The 20,880-nt window shown below is 36.6% G+C and overlaps 1 protein-coding gene across 5 annotated transcripts in view; it reads right to left on the bottom strand.

Moving 5' to 3' along the window:
• Positions 1 to 1,117: 1,117 nt before the first annotated feature.
• Positions 1,118 to 20,880, bottom strand: part of DCLK2 (doublecortin like kinase 2) — an 84,946-nt gene continuing 65,183 nt past the window's right edge. For 2 of the 5 annotated variants that reach the window (XR_007166123.2, XR_007166124.2), the window contains 9 exons: positions 19,879 to 19,998; positions 18,032 to 18,178; positions 13,387 to 13,520; positions 12,362 to 12,439; positions 10,805 to 10,901; positions 8,960 to 9,040; positions 7,797 to 7,913; positions 6,635 to 6,717; positions 2,387 to 2,564 (listed from right to left, as the gene is read on the bottom strand). Coding sequence is in view for 3 of the 5 variants with exons in the window: in XM_013175309.3 (XP_013030763.3) it covers positions 2,343 to 2,564; positions 7,797 to 7,913; positions 8,960 to 9,040; positions 10,805 to 10,901; positions 12,362 to 12,439; positions 13,387 to 13,520; positions 18,032 to 18,178; positions 19,879 to 19,998 (996 nt within the window). In the remaining 2 variants the exon portion in view is untranslated. The other 3 variants (XM_013175309.3, XM_048071840.2, XM_048071841.2) reach the window with 2 other exon arrangements.

Here is a 20,880-nt window from a genome sequence, read left to right as displayed (position 1 = left end):
ATATCCCATGTTTTTATCTGGTATGTTGGCCACATGATCATTTTTCCCAGCTGTTGTCACTATTTTTAAGTAGGTGTCTTGGCCTAGTCTATCAGCTGCCTCTCCTCTGTGAATCAAAGTACTTGTCTTCAAATGTTCATGTGCTGGTCAGTCATGAACTTAGGCTCATGAGTTCAAGATTTGTAAGCCTTTTACCCTCTTTTTCCATGCGACAAAACAGTGGTTCAACTGACTGCTGATTACTGGTTAAATTTTCATCCTTTCCTTTATTATGAGGCTTTGTGGCAAACAACTTCTTAGCTATTTCTGTTAATCCGTGTCAATTTTTCCTTCATAAGGTAAGTATCTAGGCCTTACACAGCTGAATATCCATCCTCTTAGAAAAAAACAAGAGCTTAAAATAACCCAGTCTTCATCACTTTGCTGCTACTTCTTCCTTATTCATCTCCCAGTTCAGTAGCTTGTCGCTGTCTTCTCTGTCAGAGGCTCCCTTTCTTTGCTGTAGGTGTTTGGGTTAGTCCATCCCATCCGAAATTACACATCTTTTCTTTACCTTAGCCCAAGACTCCTTACCAAACTTACCAATTGCATACACATATCTATCCTGTGGACTCTCATTAGTTTCTGGGTAAGATTAGGCTTATCTTCATATTGTTGTACTGTACAAAAATATAAATGTACATAATTTAATACAAAGGCTATTCCCTTAGTCTCCCTTAATCTTGAAATCATTCCAGTGATCCCATTAAAAAAAAAAAAGCTAACTCACAATAACTAGTTGCAACTCAGACCTTTTTGGTCCTGACCTAGCCCAACATTTTTATGATAGTTTATGACCTTTTCATACCCATTTTTTTTGTCAATATGCCTGTAAATCTCTCAGTTGTACTGTGACTTTAAGTTATCAATTGGCACTTTGTGCACTTTGCTTTACCTTTTGAAGAGACAATTACTCATGGTCAGTTATGTATTACCTCTGTCTTCCGTACATATCAAGGGACTTTAAAAGGTTATGGGAAATGCTTGGATTTATTTTATGAAATCTTCTTGCTAGGTACCTAGTTGGTCTCTCCACTAACAAAATAAGTGAATTCTCAAAGAAATAAATGACCGAGGGTTTTAATTTTAGAAAGTTTATTGCAGGTCTTGTCTTTTACAATTCTAGTAGAAAGTATAGCTAAGAAAGAAAATGATCTATGACCAATTCATAAGAACAAGCAAAGGAAAAGAATAAGCTGAATAGATACAATATTGAACTAAGCAGTATGGTAAAGATAAAACCTCATCTACCTGTGACTGCAGATTAAGGATAGCTGCTCCCCAATCCTTGTTTCCAGTGCCTGCACCAGGTGAATAGGGGGATAGCACTGACAAACCTCTGACAGCTACTTTTTGTGGGTAGCTTTTTTTCTGAGGCCATTTGTAGTAGCTCCTCTATCAGCTTGCCCTAGAACTAGGAACTACTCCATCCATCCTAGCTTAGATGACATGCAGCAGGCTCTCTGTTCACAGCTCCAAAGTCATTTTGTTGTATCTAATAGGTGGCCTGACTCTGGAGAAAGGTGTGGATGCGACATTTGTGATTAGGATAGAAAACAGCTTGAACAAAAAGGCTTCCTTGACTCCAGTCTTCATTACAAATAAATGTCCAGTGCTCGTGTTCATATCCCAAGTCACTTTATTTAAATTCACATTATCTAAACACTACCCTGCAGCCTGCAAGTCTAAACAAACTTTATGCAAAAATTACCATCTTTCCCTGTATCTCCAGTGTTTGCCTCATGATATTTTACAGTCAGTTCACTAATTTATTTTTTTTTATGAAAATATGCCTCTTCAAGTTTGGTGGAAACTTGACTAAAAGTAGAGGCATCAGAATAGAAGGTGAATATGAGTTTTCTTCCCTTGTCTTCCTCTCTTGCTTTTCTGAGAATCCTCATCAAAAGAATGCACTGGGGCCTGCTGGTAGACGCGAAGCCTGGCAACTGTTCATCATCTCAAACGCCTATATAAAAATATGGTTAGCTACACAGTTAAGTTAGTCTACTTACAGAGCCCAAGGCTGTGTGAATGCAGTAAATTAAACTAACACAGGTAACTTAAAAATCATCTAACATTACCAGAATCTTTTTCCCTAGTGATGTTCTCCAGACCGAGGGCAAAGAGCACTCAGAAGACCACATTTGTTCACCCGCTGTTACAATTTCAGTCTCTCATGGCAGAGCCTGTCCTGAGCTTGCCACAGGAGGGTGCAAGAAAACTGGAAACGAACCATCATATGAAACGAAGAGTAACTGTGGCAAGAGTGCAGAGAGCTTCAGCTGCACTTGGTTTAATCAGTCCTACACACCAGGCTGATCCCCAGCAAACTCAGGAGACACTGAGGTGGGGAGCGAGGGGGATCTGACTGGCTCAGAAGCAGCAGGGAGGAGGGTCTTGGACCCAGTCACACGAGGATCATCAGCTGCAGCAGTAATTGCAGAAGCTGTTTCCATTCCAGCTCTATCGGAGTCCTGACAGCGCTTGCTGCAGAAAATCTGACTCTCTTTATCTAGAGCTGTGTTCTAAAAACAAACAAGAAACCCAAGGCAAAATAAAAAAAACCAGCAGTTAAATCAAAGCCCCGAGTTAACTTCAGGGTTAAAATAATCTACAAGACAAGTGCATGCATTAGAGCCAGAAAAAAAGGAGAAATAAAATTAGAAATCTTATTTAAATGTAGGTTTTTATGGTGCAGTCTTTAAAAAAATGCGTCTTCGAGACCTGTGTTTGCTGTGATGGTACAAGCAGACAATTTTGTCTCACAAGTCTGATGTGGAAAAAAAAGTGGTTGTCATATAGTCTGAACTCTTCATATTAGCTTTTAGCAAAATTTATGTACCTGCAGTTGTGTAGCTACAGGAAGTAACATAATACTTTTTAATTTAAACATATAATTTAAATATATGTTTCTGTAGCCACAAGGAACAGAACTCTCAGTTTTTGAGGGTGACAGATGGAAATGTAAGGAATTTTTCTAAGTAGAATCCTTTTCTGTTTCTTGTTGAAAGAAGGAAGGTGAGCTCTCCTGCAACCGACAGAATACAGTGGCAAAACCGTGTTAATTTCTGAATGTTATACCTGAAAATGGAGAACACTGTAGTGCAATAGGTGGATTATTTTAGAGTCTGTGGTGTCTGCTGAATCAGACAACTTTCATAGCCTCTGAAGGCTACTGCAAATTTATATTAAACCACAGTGTAATGTTTCATTTCTAGGAGGATATTTGAAGTGACCTAGAGGGAAATCTTGTAGTGCCTGTGTCAAAACTGTCTTTCAGCATTGTTTTCTAAGACTTGGAGGGACAGCACAATGGGTCTTGTTTCACAGTTTGAAGGCTTATATTGATCATTATAAAACCCTGTAAGTCTTGGCTTAACCACTTGCTTCATGGAAGAGCTTTAACTACCAATGACAATACAGATTTAAATTAATACAGATTAAGTTCTTTGTAGTTATTCAGTTATGTAGAGTGGTGCAAGGTATGCTTATTCCAGTCAAGTGCAGCTTGGGCTTTCTACAGTAATCTACAAACGTGTGATACTTGAAGTTAAAAGCAGAGTACAAATATATGCTTCACTTTCATAGTGACCTCTGCATATGTATGTGTAAGCATTGTAAGACACTAGTTCTTGGAATCATATTTTGAGCTGGGATGTACTAACCGTGCAGTAAGATCAGGTGCTCTGCCTTCTCCTGAACAATTAAAAGAAGAAATTGTTACAGAAGACTTTTGTAATGTGATAATTTCTATGTATTAGTGGAATTGGTCTAATACACTATTCACTAAAATTTGTTGTTTTGATACTGAAATAATTTTCTGATAGAAGTTAACTTCAGTATGTATGTGTTTCAGCCATGGTTTATTGCATCAAGTTCACCAAGGACAAGGCAGAGAAAAAGTAATATCCTCTCTCCAAATTGATCATGTAGCTAGGTAGTGAAAACTTTCATTATGGGGTACTGAAATTCGAATTTCTCTTTTTACTTGACTTTGGCAAAGAGAGCTGGCCTGGCATCTCCAGTTTCTCAAGTAGAGGACTTCTGTAGTTTGCAGGTATATGGGAGGCAGGTTGTTCTGGAATCGTTCTCACTCAGAATTTCCTGCCAGAACTATTCTACTTTGTATAACTATTAAAACTCAAGAAAAAGCTAGAGCCACTTTATTTTCTCCTTTTGAAAAACACTCCATTTCCTGCTGACAATTGGCTTTGGGAATGGGTCAGTTCCTTCTGAGTAGAACAGACAGAAGACGGTGATCCATGTTAGATTTTCCTTAACATCAGTGATTCAAATTACTGTTTGTACAATTACAATGACAAGGGCTCCTACACCTGCCTCTTATCCATCACACTGGAGGTGCAAAGATCTCCTTCCTGTATTTTTCAGGCTTAACTCTGCTTTCTGTTGTGTTTTGTTAACTCTTTTTGCATGCTATATGAGGTTTAATGAGCAGGCTAGGTGGGAATCATCCAGCAGCCTGGTGATGCCCCTCCTCCCTGCAAGGCCTTCCTGACAGGCTTTTTAGCCCCAAGTACTGAGTATAAGAGCCCCTAAAAGGCAAGGGTTAAGTATTTTGAAGTGAGGGGGTTTGTTTTGTTCTGTTTTTCAAGTTACAACAGAAGTCTACATGCATACAGGCACAAGGAGAAAATTCAATAGTTCCCAATTGAATTCTCTGCTTCTAGCAATCAACTTTGCAAATGAAGCATGCAAGGGAATGTCTAGCTGAACTGTAGCTAGACTTTTGAGATTAGCTATGACATGCACTAGTTTTACCATTATCAATGTAGCTGCTATGCAGGCAGGCTTGCATTTCCTCTTTTACTTGCTGGAAAAAGAATTGTGAATAAATAGGTTCCTGCTGTTTGAGGGGCAAGGCACGGTATTTAAAAAGGGAAAGGAAAGGAAGTACTTCCACAGCTCATGCAGATGGTGCTGTCCTCACAGCAGCTTCTGACAGTCATTCACACCTTGCATATAGCAATACAACGTATGTAATAAAGTTTAGGATTTTTTTTCTTTTTTTTTCAGAACTGAAGAGAGGAGGTTGAATTTCACTGTTCTGGAGGAAGAAAATTTTTTATTAAGTTAGGACTGATTACCTTCTGACTAGCTCTGTTACACATGATGGCTGATGTGACTGTATTTTATGAAAACAATTCTTATTTCAGTGGTTTGTTTTTTGTTTTGTTGTTTTTGCTTGTGTTTGTTTTGGTTGGTTTTGGTTTCTTCTTCATAGAATTGCCACCTTTTCTTTCATCAAGCAGTTCTACATTTTGTTAGTTTGGGCTACTGTCTGTGTCACATTCACAAGGAATGTGTGCCACCTGTCAATCTGTTCTCTGGACATAGAAGGGTATCCAATGTTGTAGCTTTGTGGTGTGAACAAGAGGTGATGTGTACTTTTTCTAATGCTTTCAGATACTTTAAGATGTACATATATACAAAATTGCTCTCAGGGGAATAGACTAAGATACGTCTGAGGAGGTAAGAAATGACTAGTTCCATCTATCAGTGCTAGCCTAGAAAATTTCAAATATGCATCTATATATATAGGTAGATAGATATCTCTATATTTCTATATATATAGAAAACTCTTTTGCAAGTATTTAGAAGATTTTATTTTAGCATTTTTGTGTGGTGGTAAAGCTATTTCCACTTCAGACTGGCTGAATTATTTCTCCTTTTTCCTTGTGACGAACAGAGCACATGTATTTTTTGTGCAGCAGAACAAAGCACTGCAGTTAGTACGTACCATTGCCTTGGACCTACTCAGAGGAAAGCAATGCAGGCATTGGGAAAGGAGGAAAAAGGAAGGAAGCAAGGGACAGAAACTAGACTTACTTTAAGCAGAACTAACACAATTGCAGCAAATTTAGATTAACAGAACATTTATAAACTGACAAAAAAAATCAGTTATGAGTTAACAGCAACATGCTTTTAAGGGCAGAAAGTCTTCTGTGCAAGAACACTGAAGTAGGTATGTGCAGTTTTACTTATCTGCCACATGGTGGTATTATCTGCATTGGCCAGATGACAGTATTTGAATGAAGTGATGCTAAAAGGGATTCCATTAAATATATATTGCTGATTTAGCAATGCACTGCAATACATGAGAATTACAATACTGTGCTTGTCTGAATGTTTTTAAGTGATGATTTCTAGTACAAGTGAAGACCTTGTTAACTTGAAGATAACTAAATTTCAGTGCTCAAGATAAACCAGGGCAAGAATAACAAACTGGGGGCTTAAAACTCATTAGATTATGCTTTTTCTGAACAAGATGTTTCCCTTCAGCAGTAACTGGGAGCTGCATTCAGAACTAAATAATTAATTGTTTACATCCTTCCATACCGGTTAGGAGGAAATAAGGCAGAAAAAGGGAAAATTAAAATAAAAGTTTTAACGATGTGTACTTTCCTGGCTGAAGGGATGTCAGTAGTAACAGAATCAGGAAAAAAATCTACACCAATAAGAAGCCAGAAGCTACGCTGTGTCAGAGATCTGAGATAGGCTTAAGTGGCATGCAAGTTGGAGAGGGGCTGAGAGTTAGAATTAAAATTGCTCTTATTACATATAGTGCATTTTATACCAGTTTTCAGCTTCAGGCTTATCCATAGTCTCAACAGTATAAAGAATGAAGCTCTGAAGTCCCTCTCAAACTGTCAAGTCAAACTGTCAAATGAAACGCAGACAACAGCATAAACCTGAAATACATTTTCTGACTTCTCTCATTTTTATTTTGTTACTACTTTTCCATGTTAGATCTTTTGCCTATTTAATTCATATAAATGCATTTGCAAAAGTATATATATGCAGACATGTTATTTAAATTTGCCTGCTTTAAGTTGATAAGAACAACTCTTTGGTAACATAAGTGGGCTGGACTTTGAGAGTAATTAATTCTATCGGGGAAAGAAGTCACTGGTACATTACTATCAGCTATGGCTTTATTTTTCTATTAATAATGGAAGATATTCTGTGCACAGTGTGCACCCTTGCATTAAACCACAATGGACAGCAATAAGACAAGAATGGCAGTTCAGCCTCTAGAAGTGTTGACTTTTTCTCTGCAAAAGTGACTAGTCAATTACGAGTGCAGTTCTGAGCACTGACAACAGTGAACTCAACTGCGTTTCTTCTACCATGATTCATATATCTGCCTGCTATAAGTACTGCTTATGTAAGTTAAGCTATAGGTCATCAGGGTTCCTTCATATGCTTTGAATAAAGTCCCCCCTTAGGGAACATACATGTGGTATGTGGTTCCCAGTATGTTAGACTGGGACAAAATTAATGTGGTAAATATTCAATATTATGAAAAATTTCCAAAAGGGATTCTGGTTTCCCCACAAGCATAGTATTGAACAACAGCATGCTCAAGATCAAACATTGGTTTGGCATCTGGGAAGAGCCAACTTAACTAACTAGGTGATCAGTATGATTAAAAACAATATTACAGCTTTTATAATGAAAAATTTCAAATCATTCATAAACTCCATTTCAACATACTACTACTTAGTGTTAACATGTATCTGAAAGCTTGCTTTTATAGCTCAGCTAGCACGCTGTGGTAGACTAGGTTGCTCTCAAGCGCTGATGGGAGAATCCACACAATACACAGATAAAAACTAGAATTAGAGACTATTCTAGCTTTGCTTTTGCTATTCTTGCACCACACACGCTCATAGAGCACTGTTAGAAAAATTGCGAAGTGTAATATAGAATGTATAAAACCATTTAATTTCACTTACCATGATGACAGAAACGCCAGCATATGTGTTATTTTGCTTGGGTAGGGTGTTGTTAAAGTGCTGCTTCAGTTTACCTGTTACTTCAGCTTGCATATTATTCTCCTGGGAAGCATCATCCTGTGTAAGAACAAACATAATATTGAAGTTAGGGAATAGTAATAAAATATTTAACATAACTGAGCAAAAGAGAAATTTTGTATCATCCGGAGGTACTTCCTGTGAAATAATCATTTAGATAAGCAGCCCAGAAAGAATGCCCTCTCATACATGAGCTATGGTTCAAACTGGTTAAGAGAAATTACGTAGGAAAGGAACGTAGCAACTCCTGTTTTATTTATGACCTCCTATTTCTTAAAATGCCATGTGATACTGTATACTTTCAGTCCATGAATTTGTCCCACTATTTTAAGTTTTATTCGAGCATAACTATAATGTTAAAAATAAAAAGCATATTTGTCAGTTGGCTTTATTTATATCAGCATTTTAAATGGCCCATCACATCCCCAAAAACATGGAAACAAAATACAGTGCCATAAATACATTTGAAAGGAGCTGTTACGAATAGACACAATCATTACAGTTGTTTTCTCATGTTTGAGGGAACTCCATATATCATATTGGTCTCTCTTTTAAAATGTGCGTGGAAATAAAGGTTGGCTATATACATGTAGACCTAATATTTATTAATAAAAACAGGATTTTAAATCAATAAGCAGTGCGCTTCCGTGTTCCCTCTTGCTGCAGTTCAAAAAGATGAAGTACCTAGCTGTCATCAGCTTAGTGCTTATGTGAAAAATAATATTATTTACTAATTTTATTTCTCTTGTGAAAAAATAGGCAATAGTAATTTCTTTTAAGTAGCATTGCAGCAAGATGTCAACGTGCGCAATAGTTGCTTTATTAATAGTTAATAAATAACAATAGTTAATAATAGTTTATTAATAGTTGCTCTATTCTTTTAGAGCACAGTAGCTAACAGAACTGTTAGAGCTGTAGCTAACTTCAGACTTGTGCTGATCTCTTTAACATTTGGAAAAGGGACTAGTGGTTCAATAAACAGAAATGGGCGTAGCAGAATCATGTTGCTGCTTCTGAGAACTACACTGTAATATTTAGTTTTATAGATTTAATATTAAATTAGAGACAAAATATACTTTACTCACTGACACCCAGGGATGGCTTAGGATTTGTGCAGCTGTATATCGAGCTTCAGCATTCACGTGTAACATCAGGCTAATTAACTCCTTTGGAGAGGGAAAAAGAAAAAGAAGAGTTTGAGTGGAATGGGGAAGGGCATTACAATGGAAAAGAGCTATCTGCACTGAATTCTTCTTAGTGCAACTATTATTGTATTCATGATTCACTGACTCTTTTAAAACCAGACAAAAAGTAAATATTGCAAGCATCAGCGATAATGTTCCAATTTGTTCTCTACATTCGTGCAGGGGACCAGAATGAAATCAAACCTAGGACAGACATGATCCTCTGTGGGCAAGGTACGTAGTCACAGTACGTAAAGAGTACAAATCAGAGGTAAGAAACTTCATCAGAAATTCAAGAAACTGCTGAAATTATTTTAAAACTGTGTTCTCTTATGTGTTCCACCAGAAGAATAAAAGGACATTTAACGCAATTCTCCAGCTCAGAATCACCCAGTGTAGGAAAAGGCAGATAGATAGGGGAAAATACTTAATTACGTGGTTAAATCAAAAAAGATTTGGGATTATGGTTTTCATCATAATTTGTTTGCAGCTTTCATCATGTTTTAGAGGCACTAGAGCAGGTGTCTTCAGCTTTATCAAATGCCTCCGTGGACCTTTTGTTAATGGTAAGACTATGTTGCTTATGGATATGATAAACCTTAAAGAGGTCATTATTGCAAAGCAGACAGTAAAGTTTAGAAACAAAAAAACCCCCCCACACTTTCTTCAACTGTTTATTGTTATGTAACTAACAGCTAATTTACTGATGTAATTCCTGGTTCTACAAGCCTATCAAGACAAATATTTCCTTCTCCCTTATGAACAAATTAATGTAATTAGAGCCAAATTCCCCTTTCAAAAACTTTTTATAACCTCCAAATTGTCAGTCATATTCACTCCTCATAAGTATTTCAAGATTATAATCATTTCAGTTTTGAGAAAAGGCTTCTTCATGCAAATAACGTACAAACCGAGAGGTTTCTCAACCAGCCAAGTCACTTAGTCCGTGTAAATCTTAAGTGAAAGACAGCTTCTAGTACCAAGATTGAGGGCCTTGTTTGTTCTTAATGCAAGTCTGGAAGAGTAGGAGATGACTGGACCTTGGGAAACACTGGCAAATCAATAAATTTGCTCTCTTTTCAGGTAACAGCCATTGGGAAATTCAGGAAAAAATGCAACTTCTCATTAGCTGGATAATAAATAACCTCTGTGTGCTAATGAGAATCTTTAGACATAATTTAGAGAACATTACCTGAATTAACTTGTCAAGTAGGGTTTAACATTTGAAACCTTTATCCTACAGAATCAATCATTTTAAACACAAACGTCAATGATAACACAAGAACTATTAGCAATGGCAAATAAGCTGGCTGCAACTCTCGGAAAGTTCTAATAACTGGCTCTAGAGTAAAATAGGAACAAATAATGTCAATTGTATTCAGTCCACATAGCAATCATTCTTCTTTTAAAAGAACGTCAGGAGGGGAAAATCCAGAGACAGTTATGTTATAGGGGAAGTGCTGAACCTGCTATAAGTAGTCCTTCATTAAGTAAACCCAACAACATGATGTTCACTGAATGTGACTGCCATTTTGCTATACTTACTTACTCACTCAGACAATAACATGATAGTAGGTCTGCAAAACCTGAGCTTTCATTAAGCACTATTAAGTTAACTAAAAAGGCACAGCAGCTGGAAGAGCAGGTAAGTCTGTTCTGAATCTTTTGTTCTGCATTTTCAACAGGGTACAGTCTTTTCAGTGGCTTGTCAGACACTGTTTTCCATGTTAGACTACGTATCAGTACCTTTGCTGAATCAGTGATGTTATCCCAGTAGGGCGAAGGAAATTCCAGCTTCCCAACGAGTATCTGATCAAAAAGGTCTTCCTGAAGGTTGTTTTCACTGTAGAACAGCAATAATTTAAAAAGATCAGAAGAAAGAAGTCTGGCACGATTTTTTTTAATTTGATTTTGAAATGGGACAGAAATGATTTTATATCAATTGTTACAAGGGCATAATTTGCAGGCTTATATAGTGGCAGCACTTCTGAGGTCTTTGCCATAGTTACACCATCAGGAGTAATAAGAACAGAAAAGTAATACTTCTACTGGAATAGAGACTACATAGCTAACACATCATGCATTGACAGTAAAGGTGATTCAAAAATAAGTCACTTGCCAGCCTAGCACTAAAGGACCTGCCACAAAAAGACTATGACATGGGAAGAAGTGTAGTGAAACGAGTCTCTTGTACTAAGCTAGTGCAACAGGAGAATTTTCAAAAGCTAAAGAGATGATATGGAAAACACATGATCCACTGAGTACTGGCAGGCTACTGAGGGGGTAAGTACCTTTTTATCAAAAGTATGGTATCATAAATATTCAGGAAGCAGAGGCAGTGTTTTTTTTGTTTTTTTTTTTAATTGTTTGTTGGCCCCAACTACTGTGAACATCCACTCAAACTCTCTGTTTTAATAACAATGTAGTTTTGGGTTGGTTTTGCAACAAATACTTGTTAACCTTTGTTAAGTCCTGATTCTGATAGCATAGTATGGACATTTTGCCTCCTCAGCCCAAACTGTATTCAAAGCAATTGTAATTTATTTGTATAATATAGCTTTCAAAACATGTTTTCAGTTTTAAACAAACTAATAACATGCAAAAAACAAGTACCAAAACTAAATGATAATTTTTCCATTGACTATCATTTATATTGTATTCTTTGCAAAATATTCGGTCTGGTGATTTTTAGTTAAAAACTAGGTGTTTTGCTGTAAAAATGGACAAACACTATTTACAAGAATAACGGGAAGGAGAGAATTCCTGATTAAAATGTGCTAATTCCTTCTCATTCCCTGGCAAAAAAAATTACAGAGAAGCGAAGCACATCCATCTGACTTTTAGTAGACTTCATGCATACAGGGATATTAAGCAGCGAGAATCGTGTTAACAAACTTCATCAACCATATGACGCTTGCCAAAAAAGATTAACAAAATTAAAAATGCAACATAAATTCTTCCCCTCGCCTCAGTATACTATTAACTTTTTTTCCCTTAACACAAAACCAGAAAGCTGCCACAAGAGGGCAAAGTATACTCATTCATTCAACTGGGTCCAATGTAGCAGACAAAAGGAAAAACTATGCTCTCACACCACCATCACCACATCTCCGGACACAGCAGTATGCCAGCTGCTCCTATAGAAAATTAAGGACATAAAATCCCAAAACATGACAAGCGGGACAACTGAAACCACTTTTATAAAGGACCAAGCAGGTAAAGGAAATGTATCAGTCTAATCCATTTTTTTTCTAAGGAGACAGATAAGGCTTACTTACAGAAAGGAGATACAGTGACACTCACCTTCGAAAAGGTGGAAATCCACATAACAGTATGTATGTGATCACGCCTGCAGCCCAAATATCTACCTTTAAGCCATACCTGAGTAAACAAGATTGCGTTACTTGTGCTCAACTGAAAAATAAAACTCAATCAAACAATTGATGAAAATTACATGAACATACATTGTGATTCTGCTATAAATTGCTTGCTGATGATATGGATTTTACTTAGGGTCCTTCACAGACTTAGAAAGCCCTGATAACATCATTTTCCACAGAATTCCATCCCTGCCCCCCTCACTATCCCGATTCAATTCGGCATCAAGGTTTCCCAATCCAGAATCACTGGCGATAAAAGACAAGGATGTGTCTTCTTAGTCCCCATACTGGAGTAACTACATCTGACATTATTATGTGTTGCTAAGCAACAAGAAAGATTCTCCAGTTTCCTAAATGAATGAGTAACACAGGGTTAAAGAACTGCACCTTTATTTAAAGCAAAGAAATTAAAGCACTAGAGGTCAACAAGAGATTTTTTTCTTTTATTTCTTTTCCTATTCAGTAGCTTCAGTTTGTCCAAATGTAAAACATGCCAATGAAATGCACTTTGACATTTGAGATCACTGCAGCTCTGAAATATTTGTCCATATGACAAATGCACTGAACAATGCTCGAAACAATGCAACAAACCTTCCTCCATTAGGAGGATCGAATTCACAGTTAAGGCAAGAGTCAGCTAAGATGGAATGGAGAGCTCTTGTCTAGTAGGATAGAAGACTGGTTAAGTTCTGCCATTTCACGAAATTACTTTGGATTTACGCAACCACCTGTTTAGATACAGAAAAATGGGGTTGTTTAATTAAACCAACAGGGTGAGTGGGGAAATTGGCCTCCTTCAGGAGCTGAATGCTGCCAGTTTTCTCATAATTATTTTGGTTAAAAGAGATGGACCATCCTATTAGAGCATTCTAGTTCTTACAGCAGGTAGGAGCTACCTGCCAAAAATATCTGGTTACAAGACCTATGTCTTAAGTTACTTATCCTCACCCTGTCTCTGCAATGATTTCTGGAGCCACATATGTGGGCGTACCACAAACGGTATATAAAGGTCCTTCAACCACAGTTGCCAGTCCAAAGTCTCCTAGCTTCAAAGACTTGGTTCCATCTGGATATTCACAAACCTAGAATTGGGAAAAGAGAAACAGAATGGTGAAGAGGCTATTTGCATTTTTTTGTTAATCTTTTGATTTACTTAGAAAATAATCATTGTCACACTGAGAAGGTAGGAATAAGATGTAACTTCAACAGTCCTGTATTACAGCTGGGTTAAAGTCCATGATTCTTGAATGTGTTTTAAGCTATAGACTTTCAAAGAACAGGCTTCTCTTGACAGTCCAGCCATAAGTAATCTCAATTTGAAAAAGGAAATATATGAAAATATTTTCTTGCTATAGTTTACTCTGCTTCTGGACACTCTAGTCTTTACAAGTTCTTAAAAAGCCAAGAACTTAAAATTTCTCTTACTAATATTTTGTAATTTTACATAAAACTTAAAGATGGCTATATTATACATCTGAGAAATGGTAGGTTGCTGTCCAGGACACACACAGTAACTTCTTAATGTGACTGACATAAATGTCCAAGAAAAAAAAAAACAAGGAAACTGTATAACTCTTGGCTCCAGTTAGGCCATGTCTTTGCGCTACGGTAAAACCACGTTACACTGAAGGAATCCTGGTCTCTATAAAGACACCTAGACTAGAACAGGAATTGGCACATTATGCTTAGAAATGAAACAAAGCTTTGGCTGAAAGACAGATGTTTAAATTAAGCTCTCTGTTCAGCTTATGACCAAGTTTTTTTCATCTAATAATACTTACACTTGCTAATAAATTCTATGCGTGGAGATTTCTGCTGTATCTAATATATCTTTCATTTCTATGTAATTTTCTAGAGACCTTACATTGTTAAGGTGTTTTAAGTACTTCTTGATCGCTAACTCTAAAGCTACCTGAATAAAATAATCTACTACGGAAATATAGCACAAACTTCTAGAGTCTTTATAACTGTTGAATAGATTGTTTTTCCATCCCAAAACAAGGGACATTATTTTGAAGGCTGTAATAGTTTTGTCTTACCTAACATAAACATCTTATAGGAATTGCATCTTGATGCACACCTTGTTATGTTAATCTTCACTCATAAAATATTCAATAGTCTATTAAAAAAAGTGTTTATGTAAGAATGGAGCGAGCTGTTACTTAAATTATGAAATCTCCACCTTCCTCCCTATTAGGTTTAATTTTGCTTTCTACTGAGCAATGTCACTTTCACCAATGAATCCTCATGTACTTGTTTCTCAGCATGAAATTCAATGTAAGTATATTTGTAAATTCAGAGCTCCCATCAGAAAACACTTAGAGACTACAACTGGGCTTATTTGTTTTGGACACTATCCGTGACTACAATTTTTTCCAGCTTTTTTTCATGACTGGAAAGAATGATCATCACATACAAATAAACTGAGAAAAGTACATCTGTTCTGCTACATTTAAGTAAAATGAAACATCTGAAAACAATACGTGTCAGATAATGGATTTTGCAGGGGAAGCAAGAGTCCAGATAACCTTATTTTTATCCTTCTACAAAAGTAGCTGTTTGAAAAACAGCATTTATAAGAAAAAAAAAATATTTAGAATCAAGCTGTCACTTGACCAATCTTTTCTTATCCTAAGATTTCACAACTGGCAATTGCTCAGTCCTTGTGGTTTGGTTGCTTCCTGAATCCAATATATATTTACTCCCACTCATAGACAAACTATGCTCAAATGAGAACTGTAAGCTGTCTGGACAAAGTCTGAAATGAAACCAACTGAATTAAAAGTGGAGTGCCAACACTGTAATAAATAATCACACTCACATCCACAAACACTCATCTGCTCTGCCCCAAATAACAACTGGAGAAAAGCAATTTATCCACAGAAAATGTCTGAACAGTAATATGAAACTTTTAGCTGTGGACAGTTTGTATAATTGGCAAATTCCAGAAAATTTACAATATATCTTATCGTCTCCATTGTTACTTCTTAATTTCTGCCTTGAGGACTGAAGACCGAACTTGCTGCAAAATATCTGTATGGCTAATTCTGATAACACCCTAGACAATTCACTGTTATTTGTTATCTGGTAGTGCTACTCTCTTCTTCTGCCTACTTTCCACGATATAATGCACCAAATGAATGTGAATGAATACTTGGTCACCAAAACCAGAAGAGATGAAAAGGTAACAGTTCTCAAACATAACATTTCTATGGAAGTAGCGAAGTCAGTCAACCACCAATATCTTCCAAAAAGATATCCCAAGAAATACAGTCTGAGGCTAGAGACACATGTAAAAGCCCTTAAAATAACTGAAGGTGACCGCACAGCTTGCTCTGAGTAAGGTGCAATATTGTCAGATCAGCACAGTAGAGATGGTACTTCCCCTCGGCTTGTTCCATGACACAGCAACAAATTATTCCCTTTGTGAGACCATGGCTATGCTGACTGTTAAATTATGGGTTGGGGTGATGTTTCCGGTTCCTTGCTCTAAAGAAAAAAGAGAAAAATGGTATGGCAACTTTTTGCCACAGTGCAGCTGGAGCTGCTGTTCAACAGAGCTGTCTGCCAGCTAAAATCAGACCACAAGCCTCAAGCAATTAATGCGCGGGGGACCAATCCCAGAACACAGATAGATTTTAAATATAATACAAAAAATATAATCATATACTTGCAATTTATTGTAGCTGCCAATTTGTAGGTCACAATCAGATTGGAATATCTGGTCAGTGAAAGATTTTTTAAACCATAGGCATGTTTTACCTAAACTTAGTCTCACAGGTGCAGCTATACTAGAAGAGTTCAGTAAAGAGAAAGCTGACTACAAAGTATCCAAGGTTCTGTGCAGATACAAGTGCATCTTATGCAAAAGCCTCATAAAGAATCTAGCAGATCTTGTTATGAGTTATTTTGAATGGGAAAGAAGGTAGTTTCTAATAGAAAGACAAGCATTATATGACAGTAATAACAAGGAAAAAAAAAGAACAAAAGCACAGGAAATTATAAGGACACATTCCATATAAATTAATACTGGTTTTGTTCTTAAAATAAATGTTTATGTTGTTATCGTGATTTCAGTGGGATCTAGGTTCTAGAACACAGGACTCCAGCATCTCTAGAATGGCTGAATTTGTTCGGTTTCTTCAAACAACTGAGTAACACTAAGGCAGCAATACCTTCCTTCATTCCTCTGTATAATTCATATCGTTAATGGAAATGTTTTTATCCTTGATACAGCAACTTCGTACCTGCTATTACTCTTATAGTTTGTATTTTTGAATGCATGACTGGTAAAGAGAACAGAATCCAGACAGCTGGGTGACCCTGTGCAAAAGACCTAACTACTTCCAAGTACAGGTGGCAATTGACGGGAAATACTTGCATTTACATTCAATACCAGTATGCTATCTTAACACGCTGACATTGTAATCATTGTGAATAAGTCTTGCATCTGTCAAGAATCTCTTTAGGCTTCCTAGACATAAAGAACATTGTGCCTATTTGTAACGTATTTAAATACTAATGAGAGCTTAAAATTTCTTTGGACTGGCTGTTTTTGAAAAGGTGCTGAAAAGAGGTGAAACTTCCACTTTTGTTCTCCTCCCTTTATATGCTATGCTGCTGTGTCTACATTTTCCAGGAGAAGCCTCCCCCTCTTTCTTTTGCTAAACAATCTAATTTATTTGAGGGCTGATTTCAATTGCTAAAGACTGCCAGTGGAATTGGTTGGGAAAGAATTGACTATTAATTAGAAAATATTTTCAGCTTATAACCACATCCTTCTAATAGTTCAAAATTTGCTCTGGGATAATCCATGACTCCTTGTTAAATGTGATCGACAAACACCACAGAAGGCTTTAAGAAATGCCTATCAAGTGTTGATGAATGCTACTAGCATTCCTGCTGACAGTCACTCAAGCAGAGTTGGTTGTTCAGTGCACCACATGTGCTATCTCATACCCAATATGTAATACCTGATTATCACCTCTGTATATAAGCAAGGCAGCACCCTGTTCCCATTCTGTGCACTGTATCCCAAGCAGTTCCCAAAGCAGATTTCATGGTAATTCTTGTCAACAGACTCATTTTATATCTCTGCTGAGAATAAAATGTAGTCAGTGACCTATCACAAAATAAATGTTTGTACAGAGCTGGTTCAGGGCTAGAATACTAGTAAGTCATCAGAAAGATGTTCCTGCTATGACAGGGAAAGAAGAAGAAAAAAATTTTCTTGAGATAACCATATGATCACTCAAAGAAATGGCACGCAGCCCACCTTCTCTCCCACTTGCAAAATGTAATAAATAATTCATCAACACAGCTTTAAAATTCATTGTTCTGTGAGACAATATTCCCACTTACCCAAATGGCAGCCAATAGAAATGTAAATAAAGATAGGTCTAAGGACATGTTTGAGCACAGCTCATTTGGGTTATGGTGATTGCTATCTCATGGCAGAAGATTTATTTTATACATACTTATTCTAAATTAATATTCCTCATGTTCTCTACTCAGCTCTTTGACATTTATCTACAAGCATTTGCATTAATGAGAACAAAGTAAGATAAAATATTAGAAAATAAATGGGACATACCAGGAGATTTTCTGGCTTGATGTCTCTGTGCACAATGTTGAGACCATGAAGGTATTTGAGTGCACTGGCTAGATTGTAGACCATTGCACTCCCATCTCGCTCTGTGTATTTTGTAGAAGAAGTGATAGCATCAAATAGGTCTCCTCCCTAAAGCAATGGAAAGATAACAGATCGCTTCAGGAAAAATAATTAAGATGTTGAAGATACCTTGTAAAAACACCATGTAAAATCTTCCTGTACAAAAGACATGCTTGGAGGCCTGTTAAAGAGTTTAAAAAAGAAATGATTTGGGAAAAGATGATTTTGTCACCAAGATACTATACCGTGACTTGAGTCATCCACAAAGCACAGCCCTTTTTTGGTCTTGATTTCATTCTATTGATCTTTCTACCTCTGATTACTTGTTTATATTACATACATGACTACACTTTCCATTTTCATCTTACCAGTGTAATACTACTTTCATATAGCAAAAAACAGCTCTGATTTTGCATAAAGCCTAAAGTAATATAAATCCAATAGCTAAAAAAAAAAAAAAAAAAGCCTAACATAACACAAAAATGTAGCAATTGTAATGAACTACAAATTGGAAATATTGGATATATTGTGAAAATGTCAAATAAATGTAGCTAAACAGGATGCCTTTGAAGTGCAGAACTTCCAGGTGATTTCAGAGTAGGCCAGTTGTGCAGTCTCTGACTAGAATACCCTATTTCTCTTGGAATATACAACAACACGTAAATGAGTTACTAATGCAGCATTTCCAGTCATTGCCATGAGTTTTACGTGGGTGTCTCTATGATGGTTACCCTGGATACAGCTGTAGGAGTGATTTATCTGAGCCACTGTGGGTGGCATTCCAAGCATTTCAGTACACGTGGAAAAGCAGCAGAAATCCAGGAAATATGCACCAAGATGGTAAACTATTAAAATATCAAAAAAAACCAAACTTTTTTAAAAATAGAGACGCCTCAATTACATAAAAATAACATCTAGAAAGGGAGAGAAATGGGATGTTACAAAAATTATGAATTCAACAATTACAGACTTTCTTCAGAGTTTCCCAAGCTGGCAGCCATTCTGCTGGGGACTCCTGAATCTAACAATGTTTCAGACAGAAATAAAAAGTGATGAGTTGCACTAGTTTGTATCTGACATGCTGATCAACCCTATGGGCACTGCTGCTCTGTATGTATAGAACACAGATAAGAGAGAGTGCAGAAATAAAACTTGATGCAACTTATATATTTGGTTCACAAAGTGACAGCAGAATGGAGTTTGAGTTTTTTTTCTCTGTACAAGTACAATAGCACCATCAAGTTTTTGGCCAACTGGACATAAGGTAAGTGAATGTTTGATACAAGCAAAAGAGGTGAGATTTTTTAAGGTTTAATTTTAATGGAACATAATCATTTGAGTTTAGATTATTTGTTGTATCTACAGTTGACTGAGAAAAACTAATTAAAGAGAATTTGTTCCTTTAAAGCAAATGATTAAAAAAAGATATTAGCAAAATAAACGCAAATGTTCCATTGGGATATGCACACCACAGTTAGCTACTGCATATTCTAAACATGCTATAAAAAAACACTACCCGCTTCTCTCTAAGCTGTGCACATACTTTGCAAAATTACCTCAAACCTGCATGCAAATAGTCTAATTAAAATTGAAGAGATGTAAATCCCATGAATGTAACTGACTGACAAGAATATTTGCATGATTAAAAATGGAGGTTGCCACTAAAATCTTATCTGATTATACTTTCTAGATATATTTCTCCTAGACATTACATCCTTGACTAGCACAGAGAATTGTTTTTTTTTTTTTTTTTAAACCCTTAGTCTTACCTTGACCAACTCCATTACCAGATAGAGTTCTGTTGGGGTGTCCATTTCTTCTATCAGCATGATGATATTTGGATGCTTCACTTGACGCAGAATAGATACTTCATTTTCAATCAGGTGTTCCTGGTCAGTAAAAGAGTAGAGAGGTTTATATGAATAGGCACAAAATGGCCAATTTCCTTTTCCTTTGATCAGCTCTTCAGTGAGCACTCATTTTGATATTTCATTATGTAGTAAAGAACTATTGTCAGCTGCTGGATTTTAACTTGTATTTTAGCCCAACTGAACTTCAGCAGTTAATTTAAAATACCACATTTCAAACACATAACCCATGGATTATCTCCAAAAAAAGACCCCGGAACACGACAGCAATTCAGGAAGTGCAGATTATATTCCTTATGAGGGTATTACGATGCTCAGAACATCAATGAACCTGGATCATTGTAGCCTGCCACCCCCCAGCAATAGTTAACATGTTCTTGATCCACTCCAGCTCTCACCTCTCATTTAGCGTAGGTTACTCAAGGACAGATTACCTAGGATTTAATTTCAAGGACCGGCACTTTAAAAAGGACATGGATTATATATGTGAAAAATATGATAACTGATTTGGTTATAGATTTCAGTTCATTTTATATGTATGTTCAGATTTACAATCTGCAAAATAGGTACCTGCTCAGTTAAGTCAGTGTGGCTCCAACAGCTTAAGAGCACACAGATTGAGTTTTATTTCCCCTTCCTTATACTTCTGAGAAAATAAGGGGTTTCAAGAACAACTAGTTTCAGGATGTTTTGTTTTCCAAGACGTCTTAGCACTTGGTTAACACTGGAGAGTGAAGAAAACTACATGCTCCTTTCATTGGAAGAATGATTTGCGTTTTTTGTTATAAACATTGGAATACAGATACTGCATGTAGGGTTCCCTTTAAGTAACAAGGCCTGCTTAAAACAGAAATTTCCTTTACTTTGGCAGATATCAAATCATCTCACCGGAGTTTGAACTTA

This window comes from Anser cygnoides, chromosome 4, assembly GCF_040182565.1.
Source record: "Anser cygnoides isolate HZ-2024a breed goose chromosome 4, Taihu_goose_T2T_genome, whole genome shotgun sequence".
NCBI lineage: Eukaryota > Metazoa > Chordata > Aves > Anseriformes > Anatidae > Anser > Anser cygnoides.
This window is presented reverse-complemented; position numbering and strand designations above follow the sequence as displayed.